Genomic DNA, 17,862 nt, shown 5'->3' on the forward strand with positions numbered 1-17,862 from the left:
GTTTTGCATTTTTCAACTTCTGAATATTGTGAAATTGAGTTCCATGTGACAAAATTCATTAATGTATATTTAAAATCACACCTAAATTATAGAGAACCATTAAGTGATTTATAGATTTGATAAAAACTAGTGAAATATGTAGTTGAAACTTAATAGAAATTGTGTACGCATAGAATATTTTATTTAAATTAATTATTAATTTTGACTCAAATTTATATTAAAATTTTTAAATGAAAGAAAACTAAGGCTTAGAGTCTGTTTGAGAGTGATTTTGAAAATTGATTTTTTAACCGTTAGGAGAAAAGTGGGCTCAAATATGACGATCGCAATAGTGAAATAACGGTGAAAAATCACTCCCAAACAGACTGTTAGTTCGATTGGGTCAAAAAGAAAGTAGGATTATTTTTTATTTTTTATTTTTTTTGGTTGAAAATTTTTTTACTCCCATAATTTTATTGGTAAATAAATATGTAAATTGTGATGGAAATGTGGCTTTTCTTTTCTCTCTCCAAAAAGAAAGAATCCACTACGTAACAAAAAGAAACAGCAGTTAATCAACTCCTGCACCCTCCATCTCTCTCTGTAAAGGAAAATAAAGATACAAGTAATTCGTGGAGACATGACCGAGCAGTTGTCAGATAATTGGGCTGTGTAATTTAATTTATATGTAAAGAACAATCAGAGAGATGAAATGTGTCGGCTCGATTATTCTTCCCATCATGGTATGGAACCTTCACTTCTTGTATTTATATCTATATACAATTTATATTTGCATTTTTTATTTTTAGTAGATTGATTCTACTGACAGTGGAGCGATGGTAACTGATGAGGTTGACAAGAGGGTATCTTGGGTTGACTTATTCCACAAAGAATTTTTGTTTTGATTGAAGGGATTTTTTTTTTTAATTTTTATTTTCCTGTTAAACTTTTGTTGTTCCCATTTGTGATTATTTTGGATAATATTAATTATTGAAGCTTGATGCAGAAGACGGTGTGAAGATCAGAGTTTTCTTGGAACGCTACTGGTCCCTTTTTGGGTGTAATATGGAATTTCATAGCTTTATTGGCATATGCTTATTGGTGGGTGTTTATTAAATCCTGTAAATATTCTGGGAAAGATTGATTTTCTAGCAGACTTTGAAATATATTAATCTGTTTATTAGTGGTTTTGTGGATAAATTGTGGGTGATTTGGGAAAAAGCACTATTAGTAAAATGGAGGAACAAACCCTTCTTGTTGAAGGTTCATCCATGGTTGAAGGTAAGGAAGTGAAACTTGAAGAAGATGAAGACGAGTTTAGAAGCTGTTGTGAGGATGAGGATGAGGATGAATTCAAAGAGAAGGAAAAATCAACAAAGGAAGATTTAAATGACAATTTTGATTCAGATTCTGTAAAGATATATTTTAAGGGTGTTTCTGTAGTTGGCCCTGGAGATTCTGGTTCTAGGCTTTCCGGAATTGGAGTGGTAATGGAGAGGAACGGTAGCACTCCGATTCGAGTGCAGAAAAAGCTCGATTTCTATGTGGACGAATTGGTGGCAGATTATTTAGCTTTGTTAGATGGTTTATCTGAAGCTATTCAAAACAATTTTAGGCGGGTGTTGGCCTTCACCAATTCTGAAATCTTGTATGATCAGGTGAGAAATTTTCTAGTCTTAAAGACTTTTTTTGTGTATTTGAATTGTTAGATTGCTAATAATGATAGAATATCATGCATTTGAATTCATGGTTGTGCCAAGTCTTTCAAAATGGGAAATTTCAACCTCTCGTATCTGACTGTTGCTTCATATGACGAGCAATTGTTATATTTGGTGTGTACCTTCTATAGTTGCAGTATATTTGATAGATTTGATTGGGCATTATAAAAACTTCATACTGTTGATATGGCAAGAAAACCTTAATTATGGTTCTCTGATGCCCACTGGGAGCAGGAGATCAGACCAGATATATTTGAATTGAATTCAGTATAGTTAGTACATATATCAGTCTATTTTGGAAATGTTTGATGGCTAGCCTTATTTTCAGTTGTCCGCTGGTCCTTTCATATCACTGCTTCATAGTGATAATTGAGTTCAAGTCATTTCTTATACAGCTTTTCTTGTATAGTTAAAGGGGATACGTAATTTTTTCAGGTTTCACGCGGTGAGAGACTTGAAGATCCACTTATGGTGGCTCTGAGGGAAAGAATCCTAGAACAAGCTGGTAATATGGAAGCCTTTGTTCTTAATTTTGTTCCTAGTATTGATCTTGAGAAGGCCTTAAAGTTGGCTCAAGTGGCTATTGGTATTGTCATTTCCATGGCCGATGGAGATAAATTAACAGACACTTGTGCAATATGTTGCGAGGAGAAGCTCATGTCAATGATGGTCACAATCAAATGTTCCCACAGATTCTGTTCTTACTGTATGAAAACCTATGTTGAGGGGAAAGTGCAATCTACTCAAGTTCCCATTCAATGTCCTCAATTGATGTGCAAATACTGTATATCCATAGCTGAATGTAGGTCTTTTCTTTCAGTTACCTCTTACGAATCTTTGGAACAAGCTCTTGCAGAAGCAAATATTCTCAACTCAGATAAGATTTACTGTCCGTATCCTAATTGTTCAGTTCTGCTTGATCCTAATGAATGCTTGTCAACTAGGGCAAGCTCATCAAGTCAACCCCACAGTAGTTGTGTGGAATGCCCTGTTTGTCAGAGGTTTATCTGTGCGGATTGTGAGGTTCCTTGGCATTCTTCCATGACCTGTGAAGAGTATCAGAACATCCCGTTAGAGGAGAGGGATGCTTGTGACTTGACTTTTCACCGTTTGGCACAGAACAAACGATGGAAACGTTGCCAGCAATGCCGGAGAATGATTGAGCTTGCTTATGGTTGTTACCACATGACATGCCGGTAAGATTATTTTCTTTTGAAATAACTATGAGTCTGAACTCAGAAAAGCTTTGAAATATTGTACCAATGTACTGCAGTAAAGAAACATAACGAGCTTTTTCCTTATGGTATATATTTCCTTGTTGATCTTGAATATAAAAGCATGCATCTGTTCTTGTAGACACCCTTTTTTTTTCAAGGTTTTCGCAGGACAAGTAACAATTTTTGTCACTGATTATCTGCTCATAAAAGTAAACTATTGATTAAAGATTTGTTCCCCCTTCCACAATCTCTGATATATGGTGGCAGCATTTATTTAAGGGTGCATTTGATTGTCAATATTTTTTTTAAAAAATGTCATTTTTCCATCCAAATTCCCACTTTTTAATTGTTTGATTGATATTTTTTCATGGAAAACATTTTTCTACTTTTGGTCACATGACCATATTTTCCTTAAAAATAAGGAATATATTTTCTTTAGGGGAGTATGTTTTTATTTTTCAACTAATTCTCTCATTTGCCTCCCTTCTCTCTCATTTACCCACTAATAAAAAATGGACAAGTATACCATTTTCTAGGTTGAAAATTAAATCAATCGAGCACTTTTAGTTGACAATTTTCATGGAGATAAGTTCTAGGAAATTTAATTTTATTTCCACTTAAATTCCATGCTTGTAATCAAATACACCCTAAGAGCAAATAGCACGAGCACGGAGAATCAGTCAACACAAGATAAAAGGACTTGGGGATAGCCTTACCAGAAACTTTTATGTTGTCCCAAAAGTGAATGTTTGACTATCATGGTAACAATTTACTGGATCATAACATAACAAATCATTGATGCATATACTTTATTAACGTAGAGCAGTGAATGTTTTTGGTCTGTTTAAATTACTTAACTTGCTCAATAGTGACCTATAATCTTTTTTTAAATCTGTTCAGTTGGGGGCTTTGAGGGTTAATCTGGTTAAATGTCAATTCTATAAATATTGTTGCAATTTTCCTGGAGATTAGCGTTGATATCAGTTGGACTTAGAAGGTTCGAAACTGATCAGAACGTCCCTTCGGATTTTCAATAAATGTGGAAATCTCAGTTTTTCTTCATGTCACTCGTCAGGAGGGCTATTGGTTGACTGTGTTTCGTCTAAAATTAATGAAACATTTTCTATTCTGATGGGAGAAATTGTTTTAGACAAGCATTTCTTACATGAAACTCTAACTGGTGCATAGATTCTTGGGATGTTGTTTCACCAACTCCTCGTGTTCTTTTACAGGTGCAGGCACGAGTTCTGTTACTCCTGTGGTGCGGATTATAGGAATGGCCAACAGACATGTCAATGCGCATTCTGGGATGACGATTTCGCTAATGAACTGGAGCCTTATCCAATCCAACAAGAACAATGGACATGGGACTCATTTGAGTCAGTCCCGATGTTAATGGATGCGTATTCAGACCAGGAAAGATCACAACTGGCAGTGATCCAGAGGTTTCTTTCCGGAGGTTTCAGTTCGACCGATCATAATCCTTACCAATCCCCACCTCGCTGTACGGATTCCTATGTTGATGCCATGAAGGATCTGCAGCAACTGCCTTGGCTCGAGGGATTTGTCTCTTTGATAAGCGATAATTACAATGAGGATTACTTGCAATGAGCTAAGCTTGATTAGCATTTCAAGAAGGCTTGGTGTAGGAGGTAGAGTATCTTGCTCACACTCCTCGTAGATAGGTTGATTCTTATGTAGTATTTATGTTGCATCCTGAGCTCAAACATGTGAGCACCCGATAATAACTTCCTTTGAAGAAGACTACAGAAAAAGAAAGTTGAACACAAGAATAACATGCTTTTGACAAATTATTGGCAATGAAACTAACTAGTTTATAGTAATTGTGTTCTTAAATCAAGTAGGAATAGTTATAATAGGCAACTCATATCGGAATAGTTAACTCCATATGTCATATTCAATGTGTTTTATATGCCATCTTAAGTATGCGTATCCAACATTTAAGATGACATATCAGTTAACGTCACATAATTGAAGTTAGATTGGTCTAGATAGATGTTATGAAATTGATCTCCCATCCAATAAAAACTTCTAACTGTTGATACGACAAGAGAACTATACTGTGTTATCAGTATTGTAGTCAGCCGACACATACATTATTTGATTGATTATTAAATGCACTCCCAAGTTGTCTTTGTCAAGAAAAGATAGGAGTAGCCTATCTCATGTTGGGTTTCAATACTGAAGGCAGGTCGTTTCGAGGGACAAGTGAATCTCTCAAGCTGCGTCAGATTCAGACAATTTATAGACAGGAGATGTGATTAGTACCATAACTAACTGCATTCAGGCTCGAGTCGGACATATTCGTCGCCCAGGGACGAGGGCCTTTAGATTTTCCTAGTAAATTGTAGGCATAAGAAGGCCACATCACATCAATGCCACAAAGTTTTCCAACACCAATGTTGATCATTTTCTGGGTTCTATCAAGAACTACAAGGCTTGAGAATGTCGAAAAGCTGTTCCCTACAAACACATTTGATCTCAAACAAACTTCATAATCAATGGCTGATTGAATGAGATATGGCTGCTTCTCGTATAATTCAACGACACCCAATTTTTTCTTCGTGAAAGGAAGCAATCCCTCATTCCAGCCGGACAGTAGCGTCTTATCTTCAAGAAGGTTATCTGCCACAGCGATGTAAATCGCTACCGGCTTCTTCAGGCCGACTATGTTTGTCACTCGTTCCATAATCTCATCCTTACTGCTACAAATTTCACTGATGTTCGACCTCTGCTGCATCTTCTTGCAGTGAATCATCCAGTCCTTCTCAATTCTCATGTGAACCGCTACATAACCAGTAGAAATATTATGGTTTTCTTGCAATCCAATCTGCCTAATCTTAGAAATAACCTTATCAGCTTGCCTAGAGATATCTTCCACCAAAACTAAGCATTGAAACACCGTTGAATAGTCCTCTACAGGCCAATGATCATGCCATAAAAATGGGTTCTTTCCTGTTATTCGGATAACCTCGTAATCATCATAGTGATTGCTGCTAAGCTGTCTCAACTGATCTAAGTCTTTCTCGATCGTCCACCTCCTCCCAGTTCCCTTTTGAAGCTCGAATACATTGCTTCGATTTGAAATCTCCGAATGTCTAGCTAACTGGACAAACCCCTTACAAAGAGAATTGAACTTCTCGAACTGGAAGACCTTATGAAATGAAATTGGTTCCAACTTATCGATCTCTTTGTAGAACAGCGAAGCGCTCAAGCTAGGCATCAGAAGAGTTCGATTCAACAGTCTTGCAGTTAAACAAGCTCTTGCCAAGGCAATTTTCTGATTGTTCAATCCCCATACAATCTGCGGAACCTCTAAAAACTTTGAGTTTCGACTATGAAATTCGGAATATATTCTAAATGGTTTGTTGAAAGCAAATGAGTTGTTTGGTTCAATCCCACGGAAACTACAAAATCTGGGCAGAAAAACTGCTCTAAGAACCAAGGCAATGACGGTCAAGGCCACACATTTACAAGCCAGAGAATTCAAATTCGGCACAAAGAATCTCAAATTCTTGTATTTTGATAAGTCCATTTGAGATTCAGATACAAGTTTTCGATAATCAAATCATTCCTCCCACAATCTCAGCCCCCAGCCCATCTCAAATCATTCTAATTCCAAAGGAATTGGCATTCATGAGCATCCGTATCAATCAATTCACAGGTAAAAGAATTTGCCTCATCTGACAAAAGGGCGAATTGTAAGAAATTCTGATAAAATAAAAAACAAACAAGTTCTTACCTCAATCTAATAGACATTTATATCCAGATACGAATTCCTGAAAAATAGGAAAACCAACGATAAGTTGGTGCATGCAATCCAAGAGAGGTGTGTGTGTGGGAGAGAGAAATCTGACATTTTAATTTGTTGTTCAATTCGGACTCCATAAGCAAAGTGATTCCAAGACAAAACGCATGAATTTTTGAAGACGATGAATATGAAATCTGATGAAACCCAGACGATCAATTAATGCGTCGGAAAGAATCCTTAAAAGGCAATCTATCGTCTTGGAAAGCAAAACAACCCATCACAGTCATGATTGAAAACTCGAACAAATAAACTGCTTGATTTTTTAAATGGAAAATTCAGATTTCAGGCCAAAATTAATCTATCTAATCTATCTGAACTAGAAAAAGGCGTATCTAGAACAAGTGAGTTTAAGACTTTACACCTGTAAATTGAAAATATTGTGAAAACTTTTCGAAAATTGGGAATTTCCAAGTAGAAAGCAGGAGCAAAAATGGTATAGAGAAACAAAATATACAAAAAAAGGGCCCAAAAAGGAATTAAAAATACAGTGTCAGAGTTGTGATTAGAACGAAATTTTCATAACAAAACGGGAGGCAGGACTGGACGAGCGGCTGGGCCTGGTTGCGTGGGGCCGGCCGTAGGAACCTTCTTAGCTTGAACTGGGCTGGGGGCCCTCCCTTTGCTGAATTTTTGCCGGCCAACATTTTCTTATAACTTAATAGTCGTAAATTTAGTTGGGAAACAGTTGTCCCCTCACACGTACAGGGCCATACGGGCAGCATAACCCGGGAAAGTAACACATTTCTTGACCTAGGCATAAGGATGACAATTCAAATCGTCAAAATCGAAAATTGTGATTAATTAAATTGAATGGAACAAAAAAATCGAACCAATAGTGCAATGAATTGGGTATGGTATTAGATTTTAATGACCCGGTTCGAGGCAGGCAGGTATGGTATTTACGCCGACCCATCCTGAATCGAGTACCCATTAATTATTATTATTATTTTTTTTATAAGTACCATTAAAAAAAAAAAGTAATTAGGCAAATGGGCTTTCCATTATTTTTTCATTGAATGAAGATTGAATATGAATTAAGGTTGAACCTTTTGAGTTATTGAATAAGATTCAAGTTCGATGCATAAGGATCAAGGGACAATGATATTATTTAGTATTGTTATATTGATAATATTGTTTGTTAAATTCGAATTTTGCATTTGAAAATTGGGATATTGTTTACATTTTCATTTGAGATATTATTTGATAAATTGATTTAATATTGTGTGTTTTTTTTTTAAATTTATTTTTATTTTATATGAGAATTTGAGAATATATCAACTGTGAATTATGATATTAAAAATTAATTTGAGTATTATGAAATGTGATTTGTGAAAATTGAAAATGAGGAATTGGGGAACTTATAATTTGTGATAAATTGGCGTTAGGAATTGAAAATTGAAACTTTAATTGTATTTTAAAATTAATTTTAATTCTAATACAAATTGTGAAATTATTTTTTCAATCATGTCCCAACCTAATTCTTTTAGTGCACTACAACAAAGTTTACTTTTTATGGCATGCTGTTCTTTACGGTGTATAGGCGCATGCCGTAAATACTCACATCCTTTTACGGCTTGCAATGCATATTGTAACTAAAGGAAAGCACGCCGTTAATGCATTTTTCACATGCACGCAGTAAATGTTCATCTCATTTTTAAAAAATATTTATTTATTTAATTACCAACAAGCTTATAATAATTAATAATTAAAAGAACTATATAAACCAACACATATAATATAATCATGTTTTCCGTTTTCACGGTAAATGTTCATCTCATTTTTTAAAAATATTTATTTATTTAATTACCAACAAGCTTATAATAATTAATCATTAAAAGAACTATATATGCCAACACATATAATATAATCATGTTTTCCATAATTTCAATAAATAAAAGTATTAAGTGCAATCAAATACTATTAATATACCAAAATGTAGAGTTAATCTAAATGATTTCACCGGGCATTAACCTCTAATGTGCCTTAGTTTTTTTCTTATTTATATGTCAGCTCTTCACTAATGTGAGCCTGGAAGTGGAAGTAGAAAATGGAGAACATAAGAAGGGGCACTACTTTCTTCTCAGTGATTCCACTTATTTTGCGTCTCACTTTAAATTCCTTTTACCACCAAGCCAATTGCACAACTTCGGACACTAAAAACAATAGGCAAACACTAGAAATTGGCATAGGAATAAGAGGTGCTCCTTCTCCTGATTATGGCCCTCCAATGTTAATAAGCAAACCTTTACGGTGTAAGAAAAAACCAAGTATTTTGCACATTAAACTAAGTTTTGAATAGAGTTCTTACCTCACTCGTTTCACTCCACAATCTGCAGATGTAAAAGTCTGATTCAGATGCAACAATTCCTAGAGGTAATCTCTCTGTTCCTTTAGGATTTGATGGGACCCAAATCTGAATCAGAATAGAAAATAAGGTAATAATTGAAAAAAATAGGCTTAGTGTTCGAAAGAAATTAAGTTGCCAAAATTTATCATCTATATCTAGTTAAGACACGATTATACATGCACAGACCTAATGAAAGACGGAGATAAAATAGTGTGAGTAGTCCCGACTAGCGTAACGTCATATATATGACTAGAAATTCAAGATGTGTTTCTACGTTTGAATGTTATGGCTATGCCAAAGCAAAAGACAGTGTGTTTGATCACATTGATTCATAGTAGCAGGGAACACAAATTAGTTTGTATTGTTTGAACATTGTCTAGACTTCTAATTACACCTTATTAACAAGAAAAATTACCTTGGATGAATCATTTACATAATGGTTTTCAGTCGATTTGCTTCTATCATTATTGGAAGAGCTAGCATCTATAGTTCTATACTTTGGGTTGAGCTACCTGTACTTAAGTTCCCAGTGATCGAAAAATCATGAATAAGAGCGGATGTGATATTTAGCTTCAAAATTGGAAAGATAGAATAAATTATAACAAAGACAAGAAATCAGCAGTGATGAATAAAAACCAAAATATTTAATCAAACCTTCAGTAATGGAAGTGCTGGAAATGAATTTCCTATAAAGAAGCCAAAGATTATGCCAACAAAAATTGTAACAATTATCCTCATGGTTTCGTTCAGATTTTTAACCATTGCACTGCGAAACGGATGTGAAAAATCATACAAACTGTTTTCACGTACATATATAATGCTTTAAGCTTGGTTTAACTACACAAGAGTCAAAACTTACAAACCTGTGTCCTAAAAATCCCCTTCTATGTATATTTCTACTTCCTTATTTTGAATGCATATGATTCTAATAGCTGCTTTCTATTGTCCAACTAATTTTATGCAGCCAGTGTGAAGTAAAAAATAGATATATTTCTAACACGAAATTAGAAGTAATTTATGTGTACCCAAAACAAAGAGTTAAAGCAGCACACTATTATGCAAGGAAAATTGTGTCAATGAGCCCCAAATCTCTTTCGTTCACGTATTAAATTCACACCCATAATAAACAAATGTTATCTTTATAGGCAGCTCAACACCTTAAAATCTTTCTATGAGATTTAATTAGACCACCGGAGTAGATTCAGGAACTCATATTAAAACTTCCAGAGGATTGGGTCCTAAGAGGCAAGCAATGAGAGTGAGTGGCGCCGGTGGTCGACGATGGAAGGCGGAGAGAGAGACAAGAGTAAGAGCTGAGGCGCCGGCCGAAATCGTGGAGAGGCGGAGTTGATTAGGGGAAAAATGGGAGAAAAGTCGCATTTTAGGGCTTTTAAAAGTTTAAAATTTTTTACAATACACGGCGTGCATCCACTGCACGCCGTAAATACTTTAATTAATAAATCTTTTACAACATATATCTCGCGCATGCCATAATTAATCACTTTTTACGGCATGTCATAGATGCACACCTAAATGAATGCCATAAAAGTTGCTTTTGTTGTAGTGATGGTGCATCTAATCTCATAACTACTTTTAATTGAGCAAACGATTTATATTGATAACACAAAGAAATCTCATGTATAATTTATTTTATATTATTTTCAATTGTATTGTACTATAATTTGATATAAATATTTGATTTTTACATTTTAGTGCATTTGTATATAGATAAAATAATTTTTAATATTATAAAATTTGATATTAATGGATGACATGGCTATACGACCGTTGACCGTTGACGATCAACAATCAACGACCACCATAACTGAGTCAAAGTCCTGGATTTGCCTCTGTTCATGATTATTAACCGCCCGAACCAAGATACGAACCGAACCGAACCAACTTACGCGATTATTGTATGGCCAAAAAATTGGTGGTTCGGTGGTGGTTTTGACCGAACCGACCCTGAACCAAACCGTTACCAACCTACCTAGACAAGAGTTTTAGGTCCCTCTTAGGTTTGCTTTTGATGTTCGTCTAGAGGACAAGAAATTTGATTTGGGCAGATTTAGCACCTGACGAGTACCTACGGCCGTGCATGCTTGATTCGCCAAAACAATTTTTTTATTTTTTAACAATAGATTAAATTTTTAGCTTATATAACTAGTAATTTATTTTATTTTCAAATGTTTTTGTAGCTTAATCGGTTAGAGCTTGTATGTATATATCTGAAGTTTCAGGTTCGAATTCTTTACCAACAAATTTGTTGTGCATATTTTTATTAATTTTTACCAAAATATAATAGGGAGGGAGACCATATGGGATTCGAACTTGTGACATCCAATAAGGATTATTGTAAGCTTGATCATTACAACACTTCATGAATTTTGACAGTAAATTTAACAAAATAATATTTGCTAGGTTTTGACTGTTTTAATGCAAGTATAATTGTAAAAATTCGATTCTGCGCTCTTCATTTGAATTATACAAAAATTGGCAACAATGTCATTTGATGAGTCCGGTTTATTTTTATAACAGAATTATATGTATTCAATTTCAACAAAATAATTGTTATATTTAAACCTTATGCCTTGTTTGATTTTCTCTCTCTTTTTCTTTTTTCAAAATATATTTTTTCTCTTCTTTTCAACCAGACATTTTTCGATAAAACACTATTACCACAAATTAAAAACTTCTCTTTATTTTTAACCATATATTCTTTATCAAATTACTATTCCAAAATGCTTTTTTTTCCCCAAAAAAAAAAAAAGGTATAAAATGAGTTCTTAATATTTTACTGTAGCCGACAGTAGACGGTCAACGACCGCTTATGCTAACTGAAACTCCTGAATTCACCCCTAAATTTGAAATTATTTGGATGAAAACCCTAATCGGGGTCAATGCCCTTGCAAATGGGAATAACCCTTTGGATGATTGGTGCATTTATCAGAAATGGTACTTGACAATAAAGTAACTATCACATTTTTCAATAAATTTATATTGTATTTTAAAAAAAGGTTGAACCCCAACCTTAAGTGTCACCCACAGCCTCTGTCCTGGAGCATCGTAAGGGAGGTAAATCGCAGGTTATGCCTCCAAGGGTACAGGGTGGAAGGCTGCTTGTACACTTGCACTTACCCAAGAGCCAAATCCATATTTCAGGATTCGAACTCTTGACGCGGCAGCCTCAAGCAAAGTTGGATTTCTCCACCTTGTATTTTAATTACTATATGATGTGGGTTAAGACCTTTACGAAATCAAAATTTATGAAAGAAAATTAGCTTGAATTGAAAGATGTAAATTTATTTGCATAAAAGTACCTATAAGAGACTTTCTATTTTTAGATAGCTTATTTTACAATTTAGAAATCATCTATGAATTTAGAGAGTAAAAATTTTCAAATACTCCAATTTGTTTTTATATTTTACACTTAATTTTACTACTTACATAAAATATTTATTGTTTTTCTCTATCTTTTATTTTCACTAACTTCCTTCAGAATTATTATATTATTTTTATCCATCGAAAATTGAAATATTTTAAATGCATCTAATTATAGAGAAATGATGTAATATTATAGAAGATAATTATTCATTTAATTTCCTATTTTGATTCATATTTTAGGAAACATGATTGGAGTGTGATTTAATAAGTTTTATAGTATTTCTTTACTTAGTTATGATTTTTGAAATCCTATATAAAGGGATCATGGCAATGTAATAAAACAACTTCTAAATGAAATAAAGATTGATATTTTTCCCCTAACTTCTCTTTCGCCTCTCTAGTTCTTCTCCCCTTTCTATCTCCATCCTTCTACATTCCACTCCTAACAACCCAATTCCAATTCACTCAACAGGCCCGTCCCAAGAAACTCACATAACCATATACAATCAGCCCAATCTAGTACTAATAGCCATATATTTTACCCCTAAAGCTAGACCAAACGCATTAACCAACTCATTACCAACTTTGACCATCTTACAACAACCCAATAAGCATAATAATACACAAAAACCCCTAAACCGGCCCAAAACAACACCCTCTCCTTCTTCCCCGCCTCAGACCACCTAAAGACGCATCAGCAAACCAACTAACCTTGCCTTCAAAATCAACCCAGCACCAACATTCAACCTTTTCCACTACAACCGTCGACACCATGAAGCTGTAATTCGAACTGTACCATCACCCTCCTAAACCAAATTGGACAGCTGCCACCGATATCCTGCAATTTGTCCACCCAACTACAACAATTGGCATTGATCTCTTTTCCATTTCCATTATTCTCCTAGCCACTGCAAGCAATGTTGCGACGACTTTTCCCTAACCTCGTTGCCTCTGTTTCCTGTTAATTTAATTAATTTGTCATGTGGGCTGTTCACGAAAATATTTTTTGATTTAAACCACCACAAGTGTATGGTTCATTAACAATTAATAAAGTGGATTTAAGTCTAAGTATCATTCAACAAAAATTAAATTATTTCAATTTTAATTATAGTGACCTTAACCGAAACAACAATAAAGTGTTATGTTTGTTTATGACTTAATTAATTGAAATGACTAAACTAAATGCTAATCATACTAAATTAAAATTGATGCGTTCTAATGAAAGAGAAATGTAATAGGATCCCGAATTCACGTGTAGTAATTCTTTTTAACCTTAGTTTTACACTTCGACAACATGATTGAATATCGAAGAATCAATGTTCCTATTTTATTTAACAATCTCTCTTGAGTAATGTTAAACATACTCTCATATATGACCTGACTATATTTATATGATGATGCAAACATGTAAGAGTGCATGAACTTTATGACAACTTAAAGATTTGTATAAAGTATAGTCGTATATTTTTATCCCCTATCGAACCCATGACAATTTAAACCATGTTGAAACTATGTTCCTTCTTTAGAATGCCTAAAATAAGCTACCAAATTTATTGTAGAGAAAAGATAATCACGTAATTCATCCAAAATCTAAAAACATGCTTTCAATGTCAAATATGTAAAAGTAGATATTAAAAACTCATATTACAAGTTTCATCGTTCTCCTAACACAAAGAAATCTAGCCTAACATTTTGTGAAGAAGAAAGCAAAAGATATAAAAGTTGTTCATTACCAGGAAAATCTTGAACTTTATATTGATGTTCTTGAATCTTAATGTGTTTTTTGCCTACTTTTGTAATTGATTCTCCACACCTAATTATGTGTTGAGAGTTGGTATTTATAGTCTAACAAAAGAGTTTCAAAAGATCTCAAAAAATCGTGCATATTATAAGTCAAAAGGAAGTTTCCTTAATAAAATCGAACTCTGAAGGAAACAGAATTTTTGTGACCGAATTGGCCTAGGTGGGCACCCAACATAAAATGGGGGCGACTGCCCAAGTATATAAAACAGTTCTTGTAATTGAGGACAAGAGCCGGCGTGGCCCCGACCTCTATAACTGGGCGACTGCCGAGTTATGAAGACTTCTAAAATTTTTCTTCTCGACATTTTTTCATTCTTTCTTCTGTCTTGTCCTCCATGTTAAATTACTTCAATTTTGGTCATTCAACTTTTTCTCAAATACTTATTTATCTCTAAACTTTACTCCATTGTCTTTTTGATCGATCTTTCTTTTCCAATTGCTTAGAAACGGGTTTAGAACTTAAACTAGATGAGATTAACCCAAGTTAAAGTAAAAGTCAATACTAAAACAACAAAAAACTTAGTGATATAGCCCGAATAAGTGCACAAAATGCACTTATCATAGGCCTACATATATAATTTATTTTGTACAAGGCTATCTTAAAGTTGATGGCGTCTAAATAAAGTGTGGGTCGGATTATGTGCAGATACAAGATTTCTTTAGAAGTATTCATGATGGGCAAAATACATATGGAAACTATATATAGGGTTACGATCCTCGATTCATATGTAATTTCTCATTCTTTCTACCTTCTCATTAACACAAGAATAGAAGAGAACGCATATTGAAAAGGAATATCCAATATCGACAATCGAGAATCAAGAAGAAGGAACTCAAGAATCAAGACTATGGATCAAGAAGCAAAACCAAGAACAAAAATTAAAGAATCAAATGACGCAAAATTCAAGATTAAAAGTGAAGAAGTCAAATTGAAAAGATTGCGGTTCAAGTTTCAAGATCCATTAATAAAAAATCATTCATAATGTATTAAGGTATGTTATGCACTTTATAATTCTCTTAATAATTTGACATGGAGGATCTTGACAAAAAAAAAAAATTTAAGTTCTCAAATCCTAAAGTTTCTGGTATTATAAAGTTTAAAGTTTCAACAATTGGTATCATAGCAGACTTCATGTTAAACCATTGTGATTAAAAGAAGAATTTTGTGGTTGAAATTCAAATACCGAGTTTTGGAATGTTGTGTGTAATTTGGAATATGAATTTTAGCCACAAATTTCGAGATTCAGAATTTTTCAAGAAAAATTTTTAGAGTTGAAAGTCATGATTTGGATTTTACAATTTAGGATATGATTTTTAACCCTAAAATTAAAAAATTCTAGTTTTTTTTTTAGGTTTTTTCAAAAAATTTAGTTCAAAATGGCATTCGCAGTGCCATGTCCAGGCGTAGTACCGAGCTGGCATTGCAGCACCCCGGATTGGGCACTACAACCTGAGCGCACTGTCCAGGCAATGCCAATTTCCTATTTAGTCTTATATCTTATTGTTGTTGTTGATCATTATCATCATCATCATTATTTCTCTTGACCGAAAAAGAGAAAAATATAAATAAAATATAAATGGGCAATCAATTTCAAATTTTGGTATTTAATATTTATTTCAGATAACTAATTTTCTAAAATAGATTATCTGAAGCAACATATTGCCAAAGTACATCTCTTGTCTAAATTAATTTATTTAAATTATTAGGAATGTTGTGTGTATGTAATTCATGCAAATGGTCACCGGCCCAAAGGAAGGTTAATATCTATCCGAATTAATTCACATACATGTGGTAATAAATATGTAACAAGTGTAAAGTTTTTCATTCTGTGAACATTAAATTGGTCCAAAGATCGACTTGTAAATTATTAGGAATGTTGTGTGTAATTTGGAATATGAATTTTAGCCACAAATTTCGAGATTCAGAATTTTTCAAGAAAAATTTTTAGAGTTGAAAGTCATGATTTGGATTTTACAATTTAGGATATGATTTTTAACCCTAAAATTAAAAAATTCTAGTTTTTTTTTTTAGGTTTTTTCAAAAAATTTAGTTCAAAATGGCATTCGCAGTGCCATGTCCAGGCGTAGTACCGAGCTGGCATTGCAGCACCCCGGATTGGGCACTACAACCTGAGCGCACTGTCCAGGCAATGCCAATTTCCTATTTAGTCTTATATCTTATTGTTGTTGTTGATCATTATCATCATCATCATTATTTCTCTTGACCGAAAAAGAGAAAAATATAAATAAAATATAAATGGGCAATCAATTTCAAATTTTGGTATTTAATATTTATTTCAGATAACTAATTTTCTAAAATAGATTATCTGAAGCAACATATTGCCAAAGTACATCTCTTGTCTAAATTAATTTATTGAAATTATTAGGAATGTTGTGTGTATGTAATTCATGCAAATGGTCACCGGCCCAAAGGAAGGTTAATATCTATCCGAATTAATTCACATACATGTGGTAATAAATATGTAACAAGTGTAAAGTTTTTCATTCTGTGAACATTAAATTGGTCCAAAGATCGACTTGATGTTTAACCTGGTTTATTGTCAATATTTTATTACTATACTAAGAGTACCACTTAGAAGTTGATATTTCTGTCCAAAGACTAAATATTAATGTTGTTCTCAGTCTCTTGAGATGGGGCCTCCACTATTTGAAATTATTTATTATCCAATACGGATTCCCATATAAACATGTTATTTAGGTTTAGATTCTCTAATTGGTTAATCCATTTACCTCTGTAATCTCTGCCAACATCAATTCAATTATTGTGCTTGAATCAAAGTTTAAGGGCTGAAAAGGGAACGCTTGCACCATTGTTGATGGTATGGATCTAGACTTTACATTGGGGACCGAATAATATATTACTTTTATGGATAAGAGTTTCGTTAATGAAACAAGACTCGAATAAATGGGATCGTTCAAACTGCTTAGTCTTATGAACATGAAGCATAAAATTACAACAACATACAAGGGGTACTGTGTCTGATAAGGTAACTATTCCCAAAGAATTTCTTAAAGAAATTGAAAAAAAAAAACTTTCTAATAGGCGAGAAGGCCGAACTAGTACAATTTCGGCAAACTTGATTTCACTAAAGTACAGGGCAAAAGAAAACATAAAAGAGTACATCATGTATAATTCTTATCTTGCTTGAAAATTAAAGGCATTAAAGTTTGATTTCTCTTCCTACACAATTCGGCTAATTTAATATCAGCTATAGCTGTCCAAAGGGGAAGTAGACTCTTGATGAGCTCATTTCATATTGTGTGTAAGAATTAGAAAGTTTAAAGCAAGAGAGAATTGAATGTACTCATTTGGCAAGTATCCCTAAGGACAAGTTAAAGAATAATGAAGTTGTATCTGGTTTAATTCAAAAGAAACAGTAAAAGCCTGAAAATAATAAATAAATTGGCTGTTACTAAGAAAGACTGTACTAAATGCCATGCTTGGCATGTAAAGGAAAGTACATTTCTCTCTTTGGTTTATTTTGAGATTAATTTAGTTTCAATACCAAGACAAACTTGGTGGATGAATTCTTGTGGCATTATTCATATAAGTGTGTCTAT

The 17,862-nt window shown here is 33.6% G+C and overlaps 2 protein-coding genes across 3 annotated transcripts; one reads left to right on the top strand and one right to left on the bottom strand.

The window, feature by feature from the left end:
* Positions 1 to 525: 525 nt before the first annotated feature.
* On the top strand, positions 526 to 4,755 carry LOC111392429. 2 transcript variants are annotated; one of them, XM_023017775.1, is made up of 4 exons: positions 526 to 722; positions 989 to 1,637; positions 2,133 to 2,893; positions 4,147 to 4,755. In XM_023017775.1, the coding sequence occupies exons 2-4, from the start codon at positions 1,215 to 1,217 to the stop codon at positions 4,523 to 4,525; spliced, it is 1,563 nt and encodes a 520-aa protein (XP_022873543.1). In that variant the 5' UTR covers positions 526 to 722; positions 989 to 1,214; the 3' UTR covers positions 4,526 to 4,755. The 2 variants fall into 2 exon arrangements, with proteins under 2 accessions (XP_022873543.1, XP_022873542.1); XM_023017774.1 differs by having other exon boundaries at positions 527 to 722; positions 986 to 1,637.
* A 178-nt stretch (positions 4,756 to 4,933) lies between these two features.
* Positions 4,934 to 7,334, bottom strand: LOC111392430 (O-fucosyltransferase 23-like). The gene is made up of 2 exons (XM_023017777.1): positions 6,793 to 7,334; positions 4,934 to 6,714 (listed from the first exon to the last, which is right to left on the bottom strand). The coding sequence occupies exon 2, from the start codon at positions 6,468 to 6,470 to the stop codon at positions 5,178 to 5,180; it is 1,293 nt and encodes a 430-aa protein (XP_022873545.1). The 5' UTR covers positions 6,471 to 6,714; positions 6,793 to 7,334; the 3' UTR covers positions 4,934 to 5,177.
* Positions 7,335 to 17,862: the final 10,528 nt, after the last annotated feature.

The sequence above is a fragment of the Olea europaea genome, unplaced genomic scaffold (genome assembly GCF_002742605.1).
Source record: "Olea europaea var. sylvestris unplaced genomic scaffold, O_europaea_v1 scaffold93, whole genome shotgun sequence".
Lineage (NCBI taxonomy): Eukaryota > Viridiplantae > Streptophyta > Magnoliopsida > Lamiales > Oleaceae > Olea > Olea europaea.

What these genes read in the sequence shown, in the direction of transcription:
- LOC111392430 (XM_023017777.1), bottom strand. Translation starts at nt 6,470, where the DNA reads ATGGACTTATCAAAATACAAGAATTTGAGATTCTTTGTGCCGAATTTG.
- LOC111392429 (XM_023017775.1), top strand. Translation starts at nt 1,215, where the DNA reads ATGGAGGAACAAACCCTTCTTGTTGAAGGTTCATCCATGGTTGAAGGT. An exon ending in CTGAAATCTTGTATGATCAG is followed by an intron (nt 1,638 to 2,132) that starts GTGAGAAATTTT and finishes TAATTTTTTCAG; the next exon opens with GTTTCACGCGGTGAGAGACT. An exon ending in TGTTACCACATGACATGCCG is followed by an intron (nt 2,894 to 4,146) that starts GTAAGATTATTT and finishes GTTCTTTTACAG; the next exon opens with GTGCAGGCACGAGTTCTGTT.